The 20134-nt window shown below is 37.8% G+C and overlaps 1 protein-coding gene across 1 annotated transcript in view; it reads left to right on the top strand.

The window, feature by feature from the left end:
- STT3B (STT3B, subunit of the oligosaccharyltransferase complex (catalytic)) overlaps positions 1-18338 on the top strand; it is a 29156-nt gene extending 10818 nt beyond the window's left edge. Inside the window, exons 5-15 of the mRNA XM_009891971.1 lie at positions 1425-1523; positions 3131-3277; positions 5049-5097; positions 6732-6886; positions 8642-8853; positions 9692-9879; positions 10389-10560; positions 12949-13122; positions 14069-14182; positions 15522-15734; positions 17776-18338. Coding sequence (XP_009890273.1) covers positions 1425-1523; positions 3131-3277; positions 5049-5097; positions 6732-6886; positions 8642-8853; positions 9692-9879; positions 10389-10560; positions 12949-13122; positions 14069-14182; positions 15522-15734; positions 17776-17856 — 1604 coding nt within the window. The 3' untranslated portion in view covers positions 17857-18338. The remainder of the gene's footprint in view (positions 1-1424; positions 1524-3130; positions 3278-5048; positions 5098-6731; positions 6887-8641; positions 8854-9691; positions 9880-10388; positions 10561-12948; positions 13123-14068; positions 14183-15521; positions 15735-17775) is intronic.
- Positions 18339-20134: the final 1796 nt, after the last annotated feature.

Genomic DNA, 20134 nt, shown 5'->3' with positions numbered 1-20134 from the left:
TAGTGGCAAGTGATGTGTGGGGGGGGGGGGGGGAATGACCATAGAAAGTGTAACAGTTGCAGGCCTAGATTTAAAAATGATGATTTACAATGGTCTAACAAATGTGAAATGTAGTGATTTATGCCAATCATTGAGCTTCCACAGGATGGCAGTGTTGTAACACTTTCATGGTACAGTAAATGATTTATGTTGTAGTGAATTCTTCAAAAATTGAGCTTCCTACAGCAAAAATGTGTTTTGGTGACAAAAGAGGGAATAGATCAGTAGCTGGGCACAGTAGTGCAATACAGATGCTTGAAGGAATACACCATAGAAGGCAGGACGTGGTTGGAAGTACCAACAGTCACTTCTGTGATTTTTGGAAAGCATACGGTACCCTGGGAGCGTAATGCCCCAGTGAGACCACACAGGTGCTATGGAAACAATACCACTGGTAAATGATGCGTTCCCCAAGCCTGTTCTCATGGAGGTTAGTAAAGGATTGTATGAGAACAGGGATCTCTTCATAAGATGGAGGCTGTCACAAACATAGTGGTTTATGATTTGTAGGAGTGTTTAAAAATCTGGGAGGTGGATTATTGCTGTTTGCCACTGAAGGTGCAAAGCTTTGGACTTGAAGTTGGCTGGTTACTTCGAACGTGATCAGACTCATGGCTGTTCAGAGCTGGTATTTCTCTCTTCCCCTCCCCTCTCTTCTTCCCCCTGGAATACTGAAGACCAAAATCCTGTCAAAAAAAAAAGTATATGAATCTTAGTGCATACATAATAATAATCTGTATTATTAATACTAATATTAATATTAATGATGTTCTTGGCCTCTACTTTGGGGGGGGCTATGAGTCTTCATGGTTGATAAAGATCCATTGATACATATGCTTAATATTAATTTTTAATCCTGTTGCTTTTCAGTTTCTTGGCATGCTTCTGCTCTTGTGTTAAAAGAACAAGTGTACCTCTTTGCATTTTCTAAAGAGGTAGTGGACTCTTAAAATGTTTTGCTTCTTTGAAGTCTAGTCCCTTCAATTTCTCCTCATATAGAAAGCATCTTTTGTCATTTTTTCTGAGAGCTCTTTCTCCCATCCACGACTTGAGAAAACAAGATGGGAAGAGAAGACTATTTCCAAGCTAGAGCATCTTAGGTAGAAGGTTTATTTCCCTAGGAGGAGAAAAAACAGTGCAATTAGGAACAACAATACTTTGTTGCTTCCTCTAAATTGGATGTAATGGACAGGTTTATCCTAGTCAAAGAAGTAAAAAAATTATTAGGATGAGTGAAATATTTAGAATTACACGGTTCTGTTTCAGTGTCACTGAAGTTGGGGGGAGGATGGACTGTACTGTGGAATCAGTGCTTTTTGAAATGTGCGTATTCATTTTCTTCCCACCTTTCTCTTCCTCCCCTCTCCTCACTCTTTTTTTCCTAGCATATAGCACTTTCTACATTGTGGGATTAATATTATCGATGCAGATACCTTTTGTGGGATTTCAGCCAATTAGAACAAGTGAACACATGGCAGCTGCAGGTAAGAAAATTAAATGTCTGCTTCCAAACAGCCTGCTTAGCACAAGAAAACCTCAAACCCTTGCGGCTTTGTTTCCTTGTATTAGAAAGAACACATACTAACAAACCAAATTGTTAAAGAAAAAGAGGTACAATTTAGTGTCTGTGGGGAAGTTTTCTTTCCAATTGACACATTATCCTTCTTTGTGTGAGCTAATGGGGGTAAAATGCCTCCATAACAGTGGATCAGTTACCCGGTGCTACAAGCACTTATTTTACACATTGATAATCTCTACTGGTTTGCAATATAATGTTGCCCTCAAGCATTGTACAATTGAAACATTCCTTATTGGTAAACACAGTATTTACTGAGCAATTTGGTTTTAGAGTTGATACTCTTCTGTAATTTTTCAAAGTGTGTTAAATACAAATGACTTAAAAATCAGCCTCCTGATTAGTAATTTAAGTCTTCTTTGATTCTTTTTGTTTCTTTAAAGTAATTTGATTTTTTCACTAGTTAACAGTCAGACATCTTGATTTCTTGACAGCAATAACCTCTACCAAGACTGATAGGTTTATGTTTAACTGTGTACACTGTTTGTGTGATATAGTTTCGTTTGTTACATTCCTCAGGTTTTTTTATAATATGTAGTCACTTATCAAAATGTATATGGGACAGCAGTTGGAATATCATTAAAATCTACCAGAAAAATACTTTTAAAAATTGAGATTTTTTTCAACATTCTGAACGTAATAGAAAGAGTGAAGATTATCAAATTGCATTTTACATCTGAAGAATTTTGAATTTATTTAGTGAATAGAGTTAATGACTTTATCTAAGAGTTCAGAACAAGGGAATTTCAGCATTGTGCACCTCAAATTTATTGTTAAATTGAAGGAAGGCCATACACTTGAGTTCTGTTTTTCTTCTGCTAGCTACCAGTGAATTTTCACTTTTGAATGGACTAATCCTTGGATTGATCTGACATTGAAATGAATAACAACAGAAGAATCATGTCCAAGTTCTGGTGTAATGTTAAATGCCTTTTTGAGGGTGCAGGGTGCTTACCTGGTGAATTTCAGTGTTTCAACACGAGCTTTATATAATTCAGTTGTCTGTATCACTTAATGCTTGGGTTGTTTTTTTTTTTTTCATTAAATTCTTCTTTTGTTCAGTAGCTTAATTTCCAAATATTTCTATATCAGCCTTGTTTGTGTTGCCTGGGTTGTGTGTCTTAATTTTTCACCAGGTCTATGTATTTTTGTGTTTTTTTGTGTTTTTGTGTTTTTGTCATTATCAATGCAATCTAGATTTCAAGTGATTCTCTCCCTTACCCCAATTTAACATGGGAGCAAAGAGGCGATGGGTATCGGAGCTCTTGATATAATGAGCAAAGAATGTTTTGCAGAGCATTTTCTCCCATTACAAGTTTCTGTCGTTGCAAGAAAATATCATCCCTGTTAAGTATTAAAGGCTTTTTATCAGCAAGTGATTTTATACTAGTTTTTAGATGTAAGGGTGTACCCTACATTTATTTTCCTAATTCAAATATAGCCTAAGTATGCCAATTGCTTTAACAGCTGTTACCGCTTTTGAGCATTTAAACAAAAACTTTCATCTTTCTTTAGGTGTTTTTGCACTGCTGCAGGCATATGCGTTTTTGCAGTACCTGAGAGACAGATTAACAAAGCAAGAATTTCAAACATTGTTCTTCTTGGGTGTCTCACTAGCTGCTGGTATTGTGTTCCTGAGTGTCATCTATTTGACATACACAGGTAAATAAATGTGAAAGTAGTCTTACCTTTGGAGCATGTAAACTAGATGGTTGATATTTGGTTTACAAGTAGTTACTAAAAAAGTATTTTACAAGCAGTTGTTGGTAATGCAATAGCAAACCTGTGCCCATGCTACTGTGTATTTCTGTGTGTTGGAATTTACTGTGCTTTCTGGGCTGCAGGAAAAAAAAAAAAACAAACCCAATTTTGTAGCATCATTCCAATATTTCAGGTTTATCCACAATCCACATGATGGTGTAAGAAGTCAGACTGGATGAGGAACAACAACTATAGCCAAAGCATATTATGAAGATACATATAGCTAGTCTATTCTGAATAGCATTGATAAGTCAAAGTCAGATTGCTTACTTGCCCAAATACTTGAACCTGATTTCTGTATGACTGGAATTAATCTGTAAGCTCTATTTTACTTCTGTGGTTCACCCTCCAGTCTTCAAGGCAGTTCTACCCAGTCTTACAAAAACAAGCTTGTCTTTGCTTGGTTGCCATCCCCAGATGCCTCACTGCCATCTTCTGATTCCATGATACACTTCTTGGTGATCTAATACCATACTTCCTTCCCCGATGAAAAATAAAGGCAAACTTATTTTTCTAGCTAAATATATGTCACCCATGCAACAATTGACTTCTGTTTGGTTTTAGCAATGTTCCTGGCATAAATTTTGTTGGTATCAGTTGTTTAACATTTTGGACTGTTTAATAGCAGTTTTATTTTTCTTAATTGTTATACTAATATTCCAGAAAATTACTTTGCATCTCTATTTGTTTGAAAGTCTTCCAAAACTTAACCATAACCAGTAGTTCCCCATCTGCTGGCAGCTCCTTCTTGTGCATGCAGTGGTTTGGGAGCAAGCTTTACATCCAAAGACTGAAGGGAAAAGTATGCCTTGTTGTAGAACATTAACCACAATATTTAAATGCCTAAACTGGATATTAAACTAAAACTTTCAGTTAGATTATACTAATTTTAAACATCAGATAGAGGGAAGACTTACTGTGTCATGCACAAAGACTTGGGTAATAAATAAAAGGATTTAACTTTCTCTTTCAGCTTGTCTCTATCTGTCTTCAGAGGAAGCTGAAACAGATGCAAGGAAAGCGAAAATAAAATTTAAGACAAATCTTACTAATAACTATAAATACTATTTTTTATCTTTCATTTGATAATGATACTGTTTCTTTTCATCTTATGATATTCAAGTATCTAAAGGCTTTGTTTAAAAAATAAATAAATATGTAAAGCTTATCAGCATGTCTAGTAGCAGCTTTTGTATTCCATGCCATGTGTAGATCCATCAGTAGAGAAACAATAGGAAACAGTGTTTCACTGAATATTAGTGTTTTGGCAATAGAACATTCCCAGTTTCCTGCTCAGGCATTTCAGAAAAATTAAGTACTTTCTTATCAGTTATGTTTTCTTTTTCTTAACACTTCTTTACAGAGTATAAGTTCCTATCTGTCATCTTCTTTGAGAAATATTTTAATTATTACTGCATTACTTTGATTTTGGAGGTGTGTGTGTCTTGATACTCAATGAGTACAACATAATCCTGTGAGACTGTAATCCTGTAAGAGTGTGTTCTTCTAAAACTAGCTTCATGGTTGGTAGACTTTATAGCCTGCCTAATGCAGTAGGTCTAGTTCACATATATTACAAGTGAATGAAGCTTCTTTGGTTTTGTGCTAGAAAAAATACTGCATTTAAATACCTAGGCAGCAAAAGGGGTTTTTTCTCCATTCTCTTTTTCAGGTTATATTGCTCCTTGGAGTGGCAGATTTTATTCATTGTGGGACACTGGGTAAGTAGGGATAAAGGATATAAGGATTTAGATATCAATAACATTCTACTGAAAACTAATAATCTTTTGCTCTCCTCATCCTCGAATCCATTTAGTATATCAGTCAAGGAGAATATAGTGGGCTTTAATCAGTTATCTTAAGAAAGCATTTGTAGTGACTTTCATGATCTTTGCAACCATTTCACTAATTTGTCTGTTAAATTTCTTGCTCCTTTGGAAGTCTTTGACTATGTAATGATATGTTTTTCTATATGAAATTGTAGTGCTTGTTGGCATAAAATAACCAAAAGCTGTACCGACGCTTGAGGACACATTTAAAAATTACTAAGAGTCTTGAACTTACGCTATTTTCATTGCGCAACATTACACAAAATTGCAAAGATGTTGCACATGTGATCTTGCATGTTGCCTGTTTATTATGTTCATGCATCTGTTTTGTGTATACAGATGTCTACTCTGAATAATTCTGGTTTATTCATGTATGTTTTCATGGGTAAAAACCCATGTTAGTTAACCTTTTGTTTTAGTAAACCTTTAAAAATCCAAGTTTGGATTCTTTAGCCAACCAGGAGAATAGAAACAAAACTAAAGATTTTTTTTTTTTTTCCAGATAAATGTATTTAAGGTGTACTTCAATTGGTAGTTTTTTATATTTTTTTTTAAGATTAAAAGCAGGGATAGGAGAACTTCAAAATTTTGATGTTCAGATTTTTTTCAGGCTCCTAAGTCCAGCTTATACAGATGCTGTACCAACTCTGTAATAAATGTAGTAGAATATATGTCAGTAAAGAAGCCTCAGATTTGCTTGAAGAACATATAGATGTTGTTCTTTGCCGATAAATGAAGCGGTCTACATATGTACAAAGCATTAAACTTTTGAGGGCTTGTCTACATTAGAAAATCATATTGTGTTAAAACACACAATGCAGTTTTGAATGAGAACTAGATCTCAGTGAAGAAAAGGACATATTTCTGATACCTCACCATGCAGTCATGTAGCACCCCAGATTAGGTCCATATGTATAGCTGTCTTCAATATAGAACATAGTTTTGTCCTTGTCTGCACTGAGTGTTTGACATGTTGTTTAGCTGACATGTATTTCCAAGTGTAGACAAGGCCTGATTTATTCAGCATCTGAAAGGATGTGGGGGCATCAGTAAGGGGTCTGGTATCTAATACTGTAACTTTCTGTACTAAGAAAGCTAAAGTGTTCTGTGTAGAGGAGAGTTTTCAAAATACAATGTTGAAAATCTAGGAGACTTACTGGCATGGATGATAATCTCTTCAAAATGTAATGGTGGGGCTTCCATAGCTGCGTATTTTCATTTTGATGAATTTGGCTTCATATTTAGCGATAATAAAACCAAACATCCATAATTTTAATTCTTTTAATTAGTATGGAAATAATCCTTTATATTGGTGTTTTAAATAACTGTATACACCAAATACTTCCTAAATACAGTAAGACCTGGGGACTTGTTTGGTATAAAAGTTTAATCAGATTTCTGCTGAATCACTTGCCATCTTCAATTGAAATGCTTCCTTTGAAATGAATTTCAGAATTCCTAATGTTTACAAGTTTTAATAATTTTATCTTTCCAAAATAATTTGAACTGAATTTTTTTTAAAAAAGGTATGCGAAAATTCACATCCCGATCATTGCCTCTGTGTCTGAGCATCAGCCTACAACATGGGTTTCCTTCTTTTTTGATCTGCATATTCTCGTGTGTACTTTCCCAGCAGGGCTGTGGTTCTGTATCAAAAACATCAATGATGAAAGAGTCTTTGGTAAGAGAAAATATTTAAAAATTGTTTTGAAAAATCTTGTCTTCAGCTTGATTCTATTTTGGTTTTGTTTTCTTAGAGCTGGTATATGGCTTGTTCTAAAAAAAGGTTTAAAAGTGATGTGTTTAAAGATGATTATTAAAAGTTGCCTGCACCCAGCAGTATTTAAAACCATTTATAAAAATGCAGACTGGTGAAATGGTGATGGAGTGTCCTCCCAGGAGGTGGGATTGAAATGTTTGTCGGTGTGGTTCTGTTCTGTGGCTGGAGTTGCATGCTCTTCCGTACGCTGATTTTGCAAACCATGCATTGGGGTTCAGTTCTTCGGTGCGGTTCCGCCAGACAGACAGCTCAGTGCGAGGGGAAGCTCCCAACCCCGCGCAGGCTGCGAGGCACCCGACCCTTCCCTGGGTGTCTGGCACTCATCCCATCACAGATGAGGATTCAAAATGCCTTTTCTTATCAGATTTTCTGCTGTTTTACTGAATGCAATCACTTGCTGTGGAACGAGTGCTAGATAAGGCACAAGCCTAAGCGGAGGTGTGGGGTCTCCCTATGTCAGTGACAACAAATTGTTTATTTGTACAAAGCTGTACTGTAAAAGCAGACTTTTAAGACTATGAATGAGGCTTGTAAGGATGTAATTTGAAGTTGTGGCCCATATGGAGGAGTGAAGATCACTCAGTTCTTGGGCTTTTACAGGGACAGGAAGCTCCAGACTAATATAACTGCCTGTTAGGATTACCTGAGAGGTATGTGGGCAGTGGGAACACTTACTGCGTTAAATCCAGTGACTCTGGGGTATTCTGTGCTCTGTGGCTTACAATGAGTTCTTGTCAAGACCAGTGCTGGGCAACTCGCTTTCAGCCTCCTACTGCTGCATCATCCATATAAGTCAGCATAAAGAGACCTGTGAATGAGAATGGAGAGCCACGCTGTTTCGCTACAAAGCAGAAAATATTTATGTAATGTAATCTGATAAATCGGTGTCCCTTGATGATTTCTGTGGCAAATCTTTCACAAGAGTATATTGTTAAGCTGTAGCAGACAAGGAATAACAGCTATTACTTGAACAATAGATGTTCCTAACCAGTGCATACAGGTTTGTTTTGGTTTTTTTCCCTCCTAAGAAAAGTGTTCTGAATATTCTTTACTATTCTGAAAATCTTGTTTGGGGATTTTTGGGGGAGGGGAGTGGAGGTAATATTATTCAGGAAAACTTGCTTCAGAATAGGGCTCACAATATTGTATTATTTGTCTGTATGGAATTATAATGTAGACAAGCCCCCAATTTGTCCACAGATCTCTCTAACTTAAATTAAAATTTGATATTTACATGAAATTCTAACACTTCTTTTTGCTTTTTCAGTTTCAATAACTTGTTTGGTCTAGGGCTGTTTGACCTTTTTAATCAAATGAAGCTTCCTATTATTCCAGTAGTATTTTTGGTGTGTGTGATACTGAATTTCACTAATAATGTATCTTCTGACACATTATTAATGAATATGAAAATGGGGTTGTATTATTCTTACCAGTTGTCAAGATGAACTTCAGGAAGGGTTTGAGGTTTAGAAGGGATAAACAGTAATTGAACTTTATCTCTGTAAATTAAAAAGCAATGAAATGCAAGATGCATACTCAAGGCTTTATATACACAGATGCTCGACCCACTTCTAGAAGTAGTTTTATGGAGAGCATGTACGTGTGCAGTCAGAGTGTTATTTTCTAAATGTTATCAGTAGATTTGTTTCTTTGCAGTTGCTCTGTATGCAATCAGTGCCGTTTACTTTGCTGGTGTGATGGTTCGGCTGATGCTCACTTTGACTCCAGTGGTCTGCATGCTGTCTGCAATTGCTTTCTCCAATGTCTTTGAGCGGTATTTGGGTGATGATATGAAGAGGGAAAATCCACCAATAGAGGACAGCAGTGATGAGGATGACAAAAGGAACCCTGGCAACCTGTATGATAAGGTGAGGGAAGGGAGCAAAAGTTAGAAGTCAGAAAACAGCTTATTTTTACTTTTTTTTTTTCCTGTTGGTCAGAGTGTTTTAAATACCACTAGAGGTCTGAATCACTAGCATTTAAATTTAGAACAAATATTGATGTTCTCCAATAAGGTGTAACTGATGTCCTGAAAAAAAAAAAAATCGGTGTCAGTGCAAAGTGGTTCCCTCTAGCTTGATGGGTGATGAGCCTTTAACCTAAAGGAAGCATACAGTGTTGACCCAGCTTTCTATAGAAGCGATGGCAGACAGTTATTCACTCTCCTTAACTAGTTATAGCAGTCCTGTGTCACTGAATGTTTTCCTCTTGTATTTCCTCCAGGATGTGGTGAAATTAAAGAATACTTTTTCATAAAATACATTATTTCTATTAATAAACTTGCATACTCTTTTCATCATGAAGAAAATGCGTTCAGTGCTAATTTTTTTAACTCTTAGCCTTTTTATACTGACCCTGACAATGCATGAGCCTTGGGTTCCCCCTTTTCTTTACAGTCATTATCTGTGCCTTTCTCTATTCCACCCCTGCCTTATAAAAGGCCGTCATCATACTGACTCAAACCAAGTCAGTCATGCATTGACCCTCAAGTAATAGGTTTTTTTCTTCTGAAAGAGGCTTCCAAGAAATCATGCATTTTTGCAAGTTGCTGGATTGTCAAAATGTTCTTATATTTATGCTACAACTTGGTCTAACTTTATAGTATCCCATAGCATTTATGGGGTGTATGTGATGAAAAAAAAGGCGTGGGGTCCATTGTCAAGGGTCACAAAATTTGCCATAACAGATATGTTTGTGTTTGTTTAGGCAGGCAAAGTGAGAAAACATGTATCTGAACAGGAAAAAACAGAAGAAGGACTGGGTCCCAATATCAAAAACATTGTCACTATGCTGATGCTGATGTTGTTGATGATGTTTGCTGTTCACTGTACCTGGGTAACTAGCAACGCATACTCCAGCCCCAGCGTTGTTCTCGCTTCCTATAACCATGATGGGTAAGTAAGGTCTACAGGTCTGAAAATAATTAAAGGGCAAATGCCTTCCTACTTTGTCTTAGCAATTTGCTTTACCTTCTTTTAATCACTTCTTGTTAGATTAAGGCAGAATTGTCACCTGAATAAAAAAATTCTTAATGCTCTAATTTTCAAAAAGATACATCATTTTCTGAAATACTTAATGCAAATACATAAAAATAATCCTATCCAAAGCCATACAAGGTGATAGTTAAAAAAAAAAAAAAAGGAAGTTTTTGAGTCAACTGGGAAAACTTGTTTATCAATACATATTCGACTGGAAATGCATTTAGTCACATCTTCAAAAGCAGTTCAGCTTCTGGCTCTTCAGCCGTTGGTGGGCTCAAACTTATGACTGCTGGCAACTGAATCCCTCAAAGGGAGCTGAATACATAAGAAAACCCTTATTCGTGAGCCCAGATTTATTACGGTGCAGTTAATTTGATGCTTGTATTTGTACTGATGTGTATAAAATGAACTCTGTTTTCCAGCACTCGGAATATCCTAGATGACTTCAGAGAAGCTTACTACTGGCTGAGACAAAACACAGATGAGCACGCCAGAGTGATGTCGTGGTGGGACTATGGTTATCAGATAGCAGGAAGGGCTAACCGGACAACCTTGGTTGATAACAACACTTGGAACAACAGCCACATAGCCCTGGTAAGGGTGGTGATTTTCTATGGAGTAGTAACACCAAAATGTTTACATTGTAGTGGAGTGTGAAATTGTAAATGTCTGTTGATAGATAGTAAGGTATTAATGAAAAATTCCATAGAGTGGGAAACAGAGGGTGAAGGAACATATTTTTTGCATTTACTAGAACTCAAGTGTAAAGAGTTTTGGGGAGGGAAGGGAGAGGGATCAATTTTGCTTTTGAGTTTCCGTTTTGTTTACTTGGAGTTTGCAAATCTTCACTTCTACCTCAGTTTCTTGTCTTTTCTTTGTGGGAGGACAGACGAAACCTAATGTAACCATTCCCCTTGTGATTAGTGCTACGACAGCTTAGCTGGTATCCCTACTTTACTGGCAATATCCAAATAGGGATCGTTTCAGTTCACCAGGGTCTTTGCTGACTGGACTTTTGAATGGCATGTGAAAACCGACCACATAAAACAAAAAAATTTTCAGGCATCTTGGAAATTAGAGACAGTTTATGAAGTTGCAGACTTGATGTGATGCAGTCTTCTCAAATTTGCAGTTAGACAAAACATTTGTACACTTAATTTCTTTCACTTCTGAAGAGTCAGTTTAACTTTTGTGCATGTGCTTAAAAGCAGGGCATTAGCATTGCCTGTGGCTACAGGGGCACCACCTTGGGCAACTTAAACTTTTTTCAGAAACAAAAAAATGCTCTGTATTGTAGCAGGGTTGCAGTCTTACTTGGTGTTGTGTAGAGACTCCTCATCACTCGGTGATGACATCAGTCATCACACAGTGGCTGTTTCTTCCCAGAAGACCTGGGTCATGCTACATGGGCAGGATGGGGGAAGGGAATTGAGGAACACGTTCAGGCAGTTTCTTGTCCTGTGTCAGTACCTAGTACAGCAGTTGGACCACATCTGCAGACAAGCAGTGTTCAAAATCAGCAAATTACTCAAGCTGCGCTTTGATCATCCGAAGTCCTGAAAAATGTGTATTGGGGAAGGGGGAGATCGTATGTACGTGCTTTTTGACAGGAGCAGGGAACTCCCATCAGCCAAAAACCAGCTTTGGATTTTGTGCTGTTGGTGCTAATACCAGTCACAAGCCTCCCCATGTACTCTAAGACGCTTTTCTTGTATTTTGGCTGTTGACCTGACAGTGTTTTAGATGGACATTCAACTCTGATAGCTCTTTGTGCCTCCCTCTTCTACAAGAGGTAGAAATGCAGATGCTGTATCTGAACCAACAGCTCCCTGCAGGACAAGGTGCATCATGTGAATAGAGAGACTGTGGAAGTCATCTGTATTGCATAAGCACAGTAACCAGACGCATTATGGCAATTAGCAGTGATGGTTTTTAATAAAGAATTCTCTCCAGTATGACTGCTGGCGCTGTCAGGTTCCATTTCGGAATGAATACTCCTTAAAGGGGGACCCGAGCAGTAAATGCATGTTGTAGCGAATACCTGAACTTGTGCGCTAAATGAGGCATGCCCTGGAGACATGTGCCAGCTGACTTCCTCCTGCACAGAAATGGAAATCTGCCAAATAACTTCACATTGGTTAGGATAATGGCCAAGAAGCTGAGGTTTTCGGTCTTTTTGACAGATTGCAGCCTAAGCTTAGCGTTTTCTAATTACGTTCTTAACTGAATGTTACCAATTTGGATGCAATATTATTTATGTTGTAGTTACTCCCTTTTACTACAGCAATACATTATTATGCCTTAAGTACAAGAGCTTCAATAGCAAACAAAACTACTGAACTGAATGCCAGTTACTGACCTGAGTGAATTCTTTAGATGTGGGAAGTGACCAGTATGGAAGAGGTTCTGGAAACAGCTTTAAAATGTTTTTCAAAGTCAAAACTGTGTTATGCTTTTAGCTCAAGGATGTCTCTATTTTGACATTTTCTCTGCATAAATTTACCTTGAATTCAATGCTGAGCATGCCTGTACACTACTGGCTGCTTCATTAGTGAAGGACAGAGCTCAAGGAAAAAAAAAACCAAGAAATTACTAACATCTCAGATAATTTCTTCACTTTGGACTGTGTCTAAAGCTTTGGAAAGAATTTGTAATTGGGTGTTTTCTGCAACACTAAGTTTTTTGGCATTACAGCCACGACTCGAAAAATTTGTAGATGCCACAGAAGGAAAACCTTTATTGCTACATTTTATACTCAAACCACTCATTTCAACTGGCAGCACTCCTTTTACAGACAAGAAAAAATTTCAGTTTAAGTTGGGCTTTTGAGTTTCTAAATCTTCACAATAGGTTTTCTTTATCTGGAATGAAAATGTGGGCTTCGATGGGCAAGTATGGATTCCTGGGCTTTGGTCTGTCGACCTGTGGATCTGTTCGACAGGCAGCTATGCAGATATTTAAGATATTTTTGCTATGATACAGGTGGGAAAGGCAATGTCATCAAATGAGTCGGCGGCATACGAGATCATGAGAAGTCTGGATGTGGATTATGTTTTGATAATTTTTGGTGGCGTGATTGGCTACTCTGGTGATGATATTAATAAGTTCTTGTGGATGGTGAGAATAGCAGAGGGGGAACATCCCAAAGATATTCGGGTAAGTGGAAATGTACACGGGAAGACTGAAGCATTCTTGCCTGAAATCTCTACTATTTATTGCAATTTTATTTGTAAAATGTGTTATGGGTTGTTTTCCTAGGACAGTAGGGAACTGTAGCCCAGTTTCTTTCGATATTCATGGTTTTGAAAAGTCAGTAACCTCAAAATCTTCTCACTTTTTTTTTTTGCATGACACTAAAAGTACAGGATGTCTTTTGTAATTCTTGTGTGCATGTCTCACTGTGCACCATCATACTTTAAAAAAGTAGGAGCGTTCAGAATGTTTAAATAGTTGGCATGACAAATTTCTTCAAACTCTGTAATAGTAGGAGACAAGTTAAAGTGTTAATATTGACTTATGTAGAGTTTAAGTTATTCAAACATCTCAGAGATTGCAGAAGTCTGTAGTAATATTTGCTTAAGCCTAACAAAAACTTCTAGATATTGAGCACAGGCTTAAGGGAGTAGCCCATGTGCATAGTTTCATCTTGTACAGGAGATGAAAACGGCAGATGTTTTTTGTTTAAACACTCTGCACATATGGAGTTTATGGTAACACTGCAGACCTTGTAAACTAACAATACAGTGCTCTTCACTTTTCTGAAGAATAATTTTGATAGATGCCCAACTAACTTCGTACATTTTGAGGTCAGTTTTCCGGTAACTGTGTACTGTGCAGTGACAAAACTTGCACCAGCACAATAGGATGGAATTAGGAAGATTGGTCCATTGGGGTCTGGGTTACAAGCAGGTAGTTTGTAACTTTTTTACCTTTAATGAGCACCATCATTTTCTGTTATAAGACTAGCTTAAATCAGCTTTTAAACTGTAGAAGTCAGTTTAGATTCTTTATGAAGGGTTTTTTTTGTGGAGAAGGGAATGAGAAAGGATCTCAAATAGGGGTTTAGTTTATATTGACTCTGTGTCTTCTTTTCTTTTTAAAGGAAAGTGATTACTTTACCCCTCAGGGAGAATTCCGAGTAGACAAGGCAGGTTCTCCAACTTTGCTCAACTGCCTCATGTATAAAATGTCCTATTACAGATTTGGAGAGATGCAGGTTAGTGCTATGACTTCTACTGAACCTGAATAGAAATGTGAGAGAGCAAATGTTATTCTGATGTATTTTCCATCTTTTAGACAAAGTGTTGCTTGTAGTAGCAGAATCGGAGGGAAGAGTCAGCTTTACAAATTAAAACACATCTAGGGGCGGTCTACTCTATATAACCTTTAGAAAAAAGCATTTCTTCTGCTAACCTGCACTTGTACTTAGCTTTTTGCTGTCCTTCACATTGCCCCAGACGAGCATCTTAATTCCATTATGCAGTGCACTTGCTGAAGCATTAACTGTTATGTTGTGGTGAGCTTTAGATTTGTGTTTTGTAATTGCGACACAGAAGTGGAACTGTTAATTGACTATTTAATCTCTGTCAGAAACTACCCCATTTCCATCCAAGTCACATCAGTGTAATAAACAACAAGGCACTTATATAATAAGGGCATAAATCTCAGAGAGAGTTGTCACTCCCCTTTGGGATCATCAAGCATATGTATGTAGCTAAGTCTGCCTCATTTGCTTTTTTCTTTCCTGTTCTTCCCCTCGCTTCCCGCCAAGGGCCCTCCATTCTGATGTGTTAGCACAAGAATCATTTATTCAGCTTAAACTGAGGCCAGTGGATCTTACGTGCAATGTGGGGGAATCAAATTTAACTGATATACAAGCCTGAAATAGTTCATGTTTGGTAAACCATAAAAGTGCAAATTATTGCCCTATAGAACAGAGAGAGCACAAGTATGATAGGACAAGGGGTAATGGCTTTAAAGTAAAAGAGCAAAGATTTAGACTAGATATTAGGAAAACAATTTTTACCATGAGTTCAGTGAAACACTGGAACAGGTTTCCCCAAGAGGTGGTAGATCCCCCATCCCTGGAAATATTCACGGTCAGGTTGGAGACGGGGCTCTGAGCAACCTGATCTCGTTGAAGACATCCCTGCTCATTGCAGGGGGTTGGATGAGATGGCCTTTAAAGATGCCTTCCAACCCAAACTATTCTATGATTCTAAGTCAGCAACTATGCTAAAAAGCCACCACAGGCTCCTGCACCTCATACTTACACTTTAATAGTTTCACCTCCTAATGCGTACGGGATATTTCTGTTGAGACATGAAGTGCTGCCTCCAGCGACATCAGTAGGAGTAAGAATAAATGTGTCCCCTTCTCAATTGTAAAAAAGAACTGAGAGTTTTTTTCTGTGTAGTAGTAACTAATGCAAGAGAAGTGCTGTCCTTCGACTAGACCAGTTGAAAGCTTTGCCTTGTGCTATGAAGTACCACAGTTTGCAGTGATGGGTGTTGTGGGTTTTCTCTCAAACTAATCTGCAACTTTAATTTTTATAGCTGGATTTTCGGACACCCCCTGGATTCGATCGTACACGCAATGCTGAGATAGGCAACAAAGACATTAAATTTAAACATCTGGAGGAGGCCTTTACCTCAGAGCACTGGCTTGTTAGAATATACAAGGTGAAACAACTAGACAACAGAGAGACATTGGATCATAAACCTAGAGTAACCAACATTGTACCGAAACAGAAGTATTTGTCAAAGAAGGTGGGTTCCCAGTGAAGTAATAGAAAGGGGTCAGGAGCTGGCAGTTCCTTTTTAACGGTGAATCGCATAGCGGGTGAATTATGTATTTCCACTAGCCAGAATGTTACGGATACTGTTCATGTTAGTGTCCAATATCAGACCTGCCTGCTGGTAATAATTGTTAATTTACTGTCCGCTTAACTTAAAAGCATGTGAAGACACAAGGCTAGATTTTTTTTTAGGCAGAATGCTAACTGGAAATAGAGTGTGTCACTGGCTGTTACAACTCTTAAGTCTTCATGTAACTGAAGTATAATCTCTAAAGTACATCAATTCATGTTTCCGTATCTATGGCTCACTAAGTAAATAATGTGGAAGTTGCTTTCTGACTTTGTTTGAAAGTAGTGATGCCTAGAAGTTTAAAAATGGCAATTTTGTATGAAATAAATTAAATATGAAACCTTTGTTGACGGAACTTTAGTGTCTGGCTGCTTACTGTTTGAAGTCATCTTCACGGTTTTAAAACTGTTAGCTGTGGTGTGCTGCTTCAGCCTGTTAAGAAAGATGTGTTACCAGGGGAGTTGGGAAGACTCTTTGGAGTCCTCTCCCGTACAACATCTGTTCCCTGTATATTCAAATATACGTTGCAAAAGGAATTCCCGAGTCCTGTCAGAAACAAACATGTAACAAACTAAATTAGTGTAGGCAGTAAACTTACACTGCATCGTGGAAACACAAGTAAAGGATGTTAGAGGGTGCAGACGCTCATTTTTGTGATTTGATGCAAGGTCATAAAATAAGGCATTTGGGAGTTGCCACTGAAGCTAGACTTATCTTGAAAGGAAATGATAAGCTCTACTGTGTCTGTCATGTCTGATCTTAAGTGACAAGCAAGGCTGTATTTATTAACGATGGATCCATTGACCCCACTTCAGCTGTGGATGTGTCTGTCTCTGTGTAGAGACAGGATAAAAGTTGATGCAAATTCTGATCCATCACCGACTGCTGCAGTACAAACAGGCTCTACTTCCCATTAAGCAATCAGAGAACCAGCAAAAAGAGCATGGAGCGAGTGTCTAAACTAGGATTTCTTTAATGTGTTCTGAGGGGCCCTTAGTGCCCACAGGTTTTCAGCAGTTGCCCCCTTACTGGAAATTCAGTCCACCTCCTGTCACTCTTCCCTGTTAGGAATGACATTGCTCAAGCTCAGAGGTATAACATCTTGAGTATTACATAGTAGTTTGTATCTATCTCTTTCTAATATTATTATTTTTGTTGTTATTAAAAAGAGAAAAGTTATATTTAATTGACATAATAGAACGTGCTGGTAAGCACAGCGAAGTGCAGCAAGAGTGGGAGCTGCCCGCTGTCTAATTTGTTGTGGCAGGTGTGTTGGATGTACAGCTCTACCTGCCAGGAGCTAACTGTATTTGTACAGCTTTGAAGTTAACGTTACCCAAGACTAACATTAATGCTTCCCCCCATTACTACCTTAAAAAAACCCAAACCCTAAAATACGCTGATAAAGACACATGAGCAGAAAGCGCTAACTAGTCTACAGACCAACAGCAGAAGACTAAAGACTAAACTGTTATTATTGAGTTTTTCTCTTATTTTTGAAAAATGCTGCTTTGAGCAAGTATTACTGTCTATCTATCATCTTGCTAACTTGTAAGAGAATCAAGTAGGGCAAAAGATGCAAGAAGGTATTTCCAAACAAAACTGACATTCTACACCACTTCTGGTGGGCATATTAGAGCTTTGTCATGTTGGTTAATTACTAATTCTGCCTCAGCACGAGCTTTGGGGAGAAAAAAAAAAAAAATCCTACAGATCTGGTAGATGTGGCCTGGAGAAGTACAGCTTGTGCAAAAGCAAGTGTTGGGCATGAATTAATAATCGCAACTTTAAAAATAATAACTGGATAATACCTAGATGAGGGTTTATCATTTAAGCTCTTTAAAATCAAGAGCTTAAAGATCAGGCATTGAAATGCACATCATTAAATCGCGGTCAAGACTAAATCATTAACTAATACGTTTTATTCTGTTTTTCTTTTTAGACCTCCAAAAGGAAGCGTGGCTACATTAAGAATAAACTAATTTTAAAGAAAGGCAAGAGACCCAACAGGAAGACAGTTTAAATACACTGTTCCGATTGCTAATACGAAGCAGTTGTCCTTGAGATAACCAGTCTTTGCCTTTAGCTCAAGTCATGTTTCACAGCAACATGAGGGTACAGAACCATCATTGGTCCAGATTATTGTACAAAATTTTCAGGCAATGTCTGATTAAAAATATTGGCTTATTGAGAACAGCTGTTTTAGATTTGTAATGTGAAGCAAGACAGAGCTGCTATCCGAGTCTAGCAGCATTTTTTTTATTGGTACATATTATCCTTCAAATCTGTTGAGAATTTGGACTGACTGCACCAAAGAACCCTGTAATTTGGTCCTTGGCACATGCATACTTGTCAATCTTTTTTGGAAAACACTGTTCAACTGAGTAGCAGCGGTATGTAAACTGGAATGGTGAAATCTAAAAATGACTTGGTTTCAAGAATTAAGAGGAAGCAGAGCTCTCCAAAATCAAACTTTCAAAATAAGTTACTCCCATGGTTACTTTTCAATGGTTCCTTTCAACGTCTCCTTTTACTCTTGCTGCAGGCTGGTTTTGATCTGGCGTGTAAGAATGCAAAGCTGCCGTCTTCACAAGAGCTGGCAGGACAGATGAACTGGATGCTAGTTCAGACTGGACACGCTGCTTTTGTGGATTTAGCATGGGGTTGCAGTACTGCTGCCTTACACGGTCACTTCATAAGGTAGCCAAGGCAAAACCTGGCACACCGCAGATACAAGGGCTAAATTTGTATCCTGAAAAATCTGAAACGACAGTAACGAATGCTACAGTGACATCCAGCTGAGCACCACGTAGCAGCGGGTGCCTCAGAACAGAAGTGAAACTAGTTTAGGTATATGTTTACATTGGTAACAAAAGTATAGCCTGTTTAATAGGAAAAAAAAAAAAAAAAAGGTTGACAGGTATACAACCCCCTTTTCTGTGGCTATCGGAGGTAGAGGATTTGCAAACCTCTCCCCCCCCTCACTGCCTTTCTTGTGAGGGTAAAAGTTTTTCTGGAAATCTGTTTCTCTGCATTTTTATTTAGAGTGCTTAAATCAATTGAAGAAATTCCTGCTATAGTGCTATTTGCTTTGTCTGTCTTTTATACTGTTTTTTTTTTTTAAAGGAAAAAAAAAAGTGGTGAAAACTGTCAGATTAAATGCACTAAAATATAAATGGAGATTGAACGTGTTCACTTTCCAGCTATAGGAAGACTTTATACAGACTTGAAAATTTTCTTTAATTAAAATGAAAGGGTTTTGCAGTTTGTTTTCCTGCCACAGGTTGTAACTTTTTATAGAAACAAAACTTGCATCAGTAATTTGATGCAAAATGCAGAATAGTATGTACCTTTCATGAAGAAAATGTAAATTTACAGTGTTCTGTGAGAATGTTACTGCTGACTTCTTTCCCAAGGTGTAGAATATTTTTTTGATTTATGAACTCATTTTTGACTCCAATGGTTTATACAGACCAATACTACAGCTGCAACATTTTCGCAAAGGTAATTAAATCTGGATATCTGGCCCCCTGTCGTTTGGAGATTTCATTTTATTTTGTTGCTTTAAAGCTCAATGCAGACCAGTTGTTGACTGTAGGGGAAAATAAAGTTAATTCAAGTTTTGTGTTAAGGGTGTTGTGTCAGTTTTGTTGTGATTAACTTGGTAACACATTGCTTATATTCCTAGTGATAAATTAAGTCATTCGAACTGCATAAAGCAAATCTGCTGACCTCATGAAGTCACTGTAATGAAGCCACAGCAGCTAAACATCCTTCCAGCTTAAATCTGTTAAGCCAAAGGCAGGGTCTCTGCTGTGATGACACTGGCAAGGATGGCTGCTCTTCTCTGAAAATACCACAGCCACCTTCAAACACAGGTGTTGCAGTCAGTCCTTCGAGCAGCTGGAGCAACTCAAGCTGTTGCAGTTTCACACCAGCAGAAGGGACAACTTGTAATATTTTTCTTGCTTCTTCCAAGCAAGTCTGTGTCCTGTCCCCTCACCACTGCTAAGAAATAGGTGATCTAACATTTGGAAGAACATATGAATGGCAGCAGAACAGACACTGCTGGGCCAGTCCGTGCTTTGGCAGTAACTCAGCCTTGTTTTAAAAGAGGGGAAATAAAAGGTTGCCCTCCCATCTTTAGGTATCTTTACAGTTCTGTCAGATTGTTTTCTGTCTTAGCTGACAGTGTTCTCTTCAACAGAGCAGAAATAAGTGAATCCTGTCAACTCTTATAGCTCTAAACATGCTGTGTGAAAGAAAAATAAGCTAACTGCGGGAGTCCTGGCCAGCCTGGG

This window comes from Charadrius vociferus, unplaced genomic scaffold (assembly GCF_000708025.1).
Source record: "Charadrius vociferus isolate BGI_N301 unplaced genomic scaffold, ASM70802v2 scaffold349, whole genome shotgun sequence".
Taxonomy (NCBI): domain Eukaryota; kingdom Metazoa; phylum Chordata; class Aves; order Charadriiformes; family Charadriidae; genus Charadrius; species Charadrius vociferus.
This window is presented reverse-complemented; position numbering and strand designations above follow the sequence as displayed.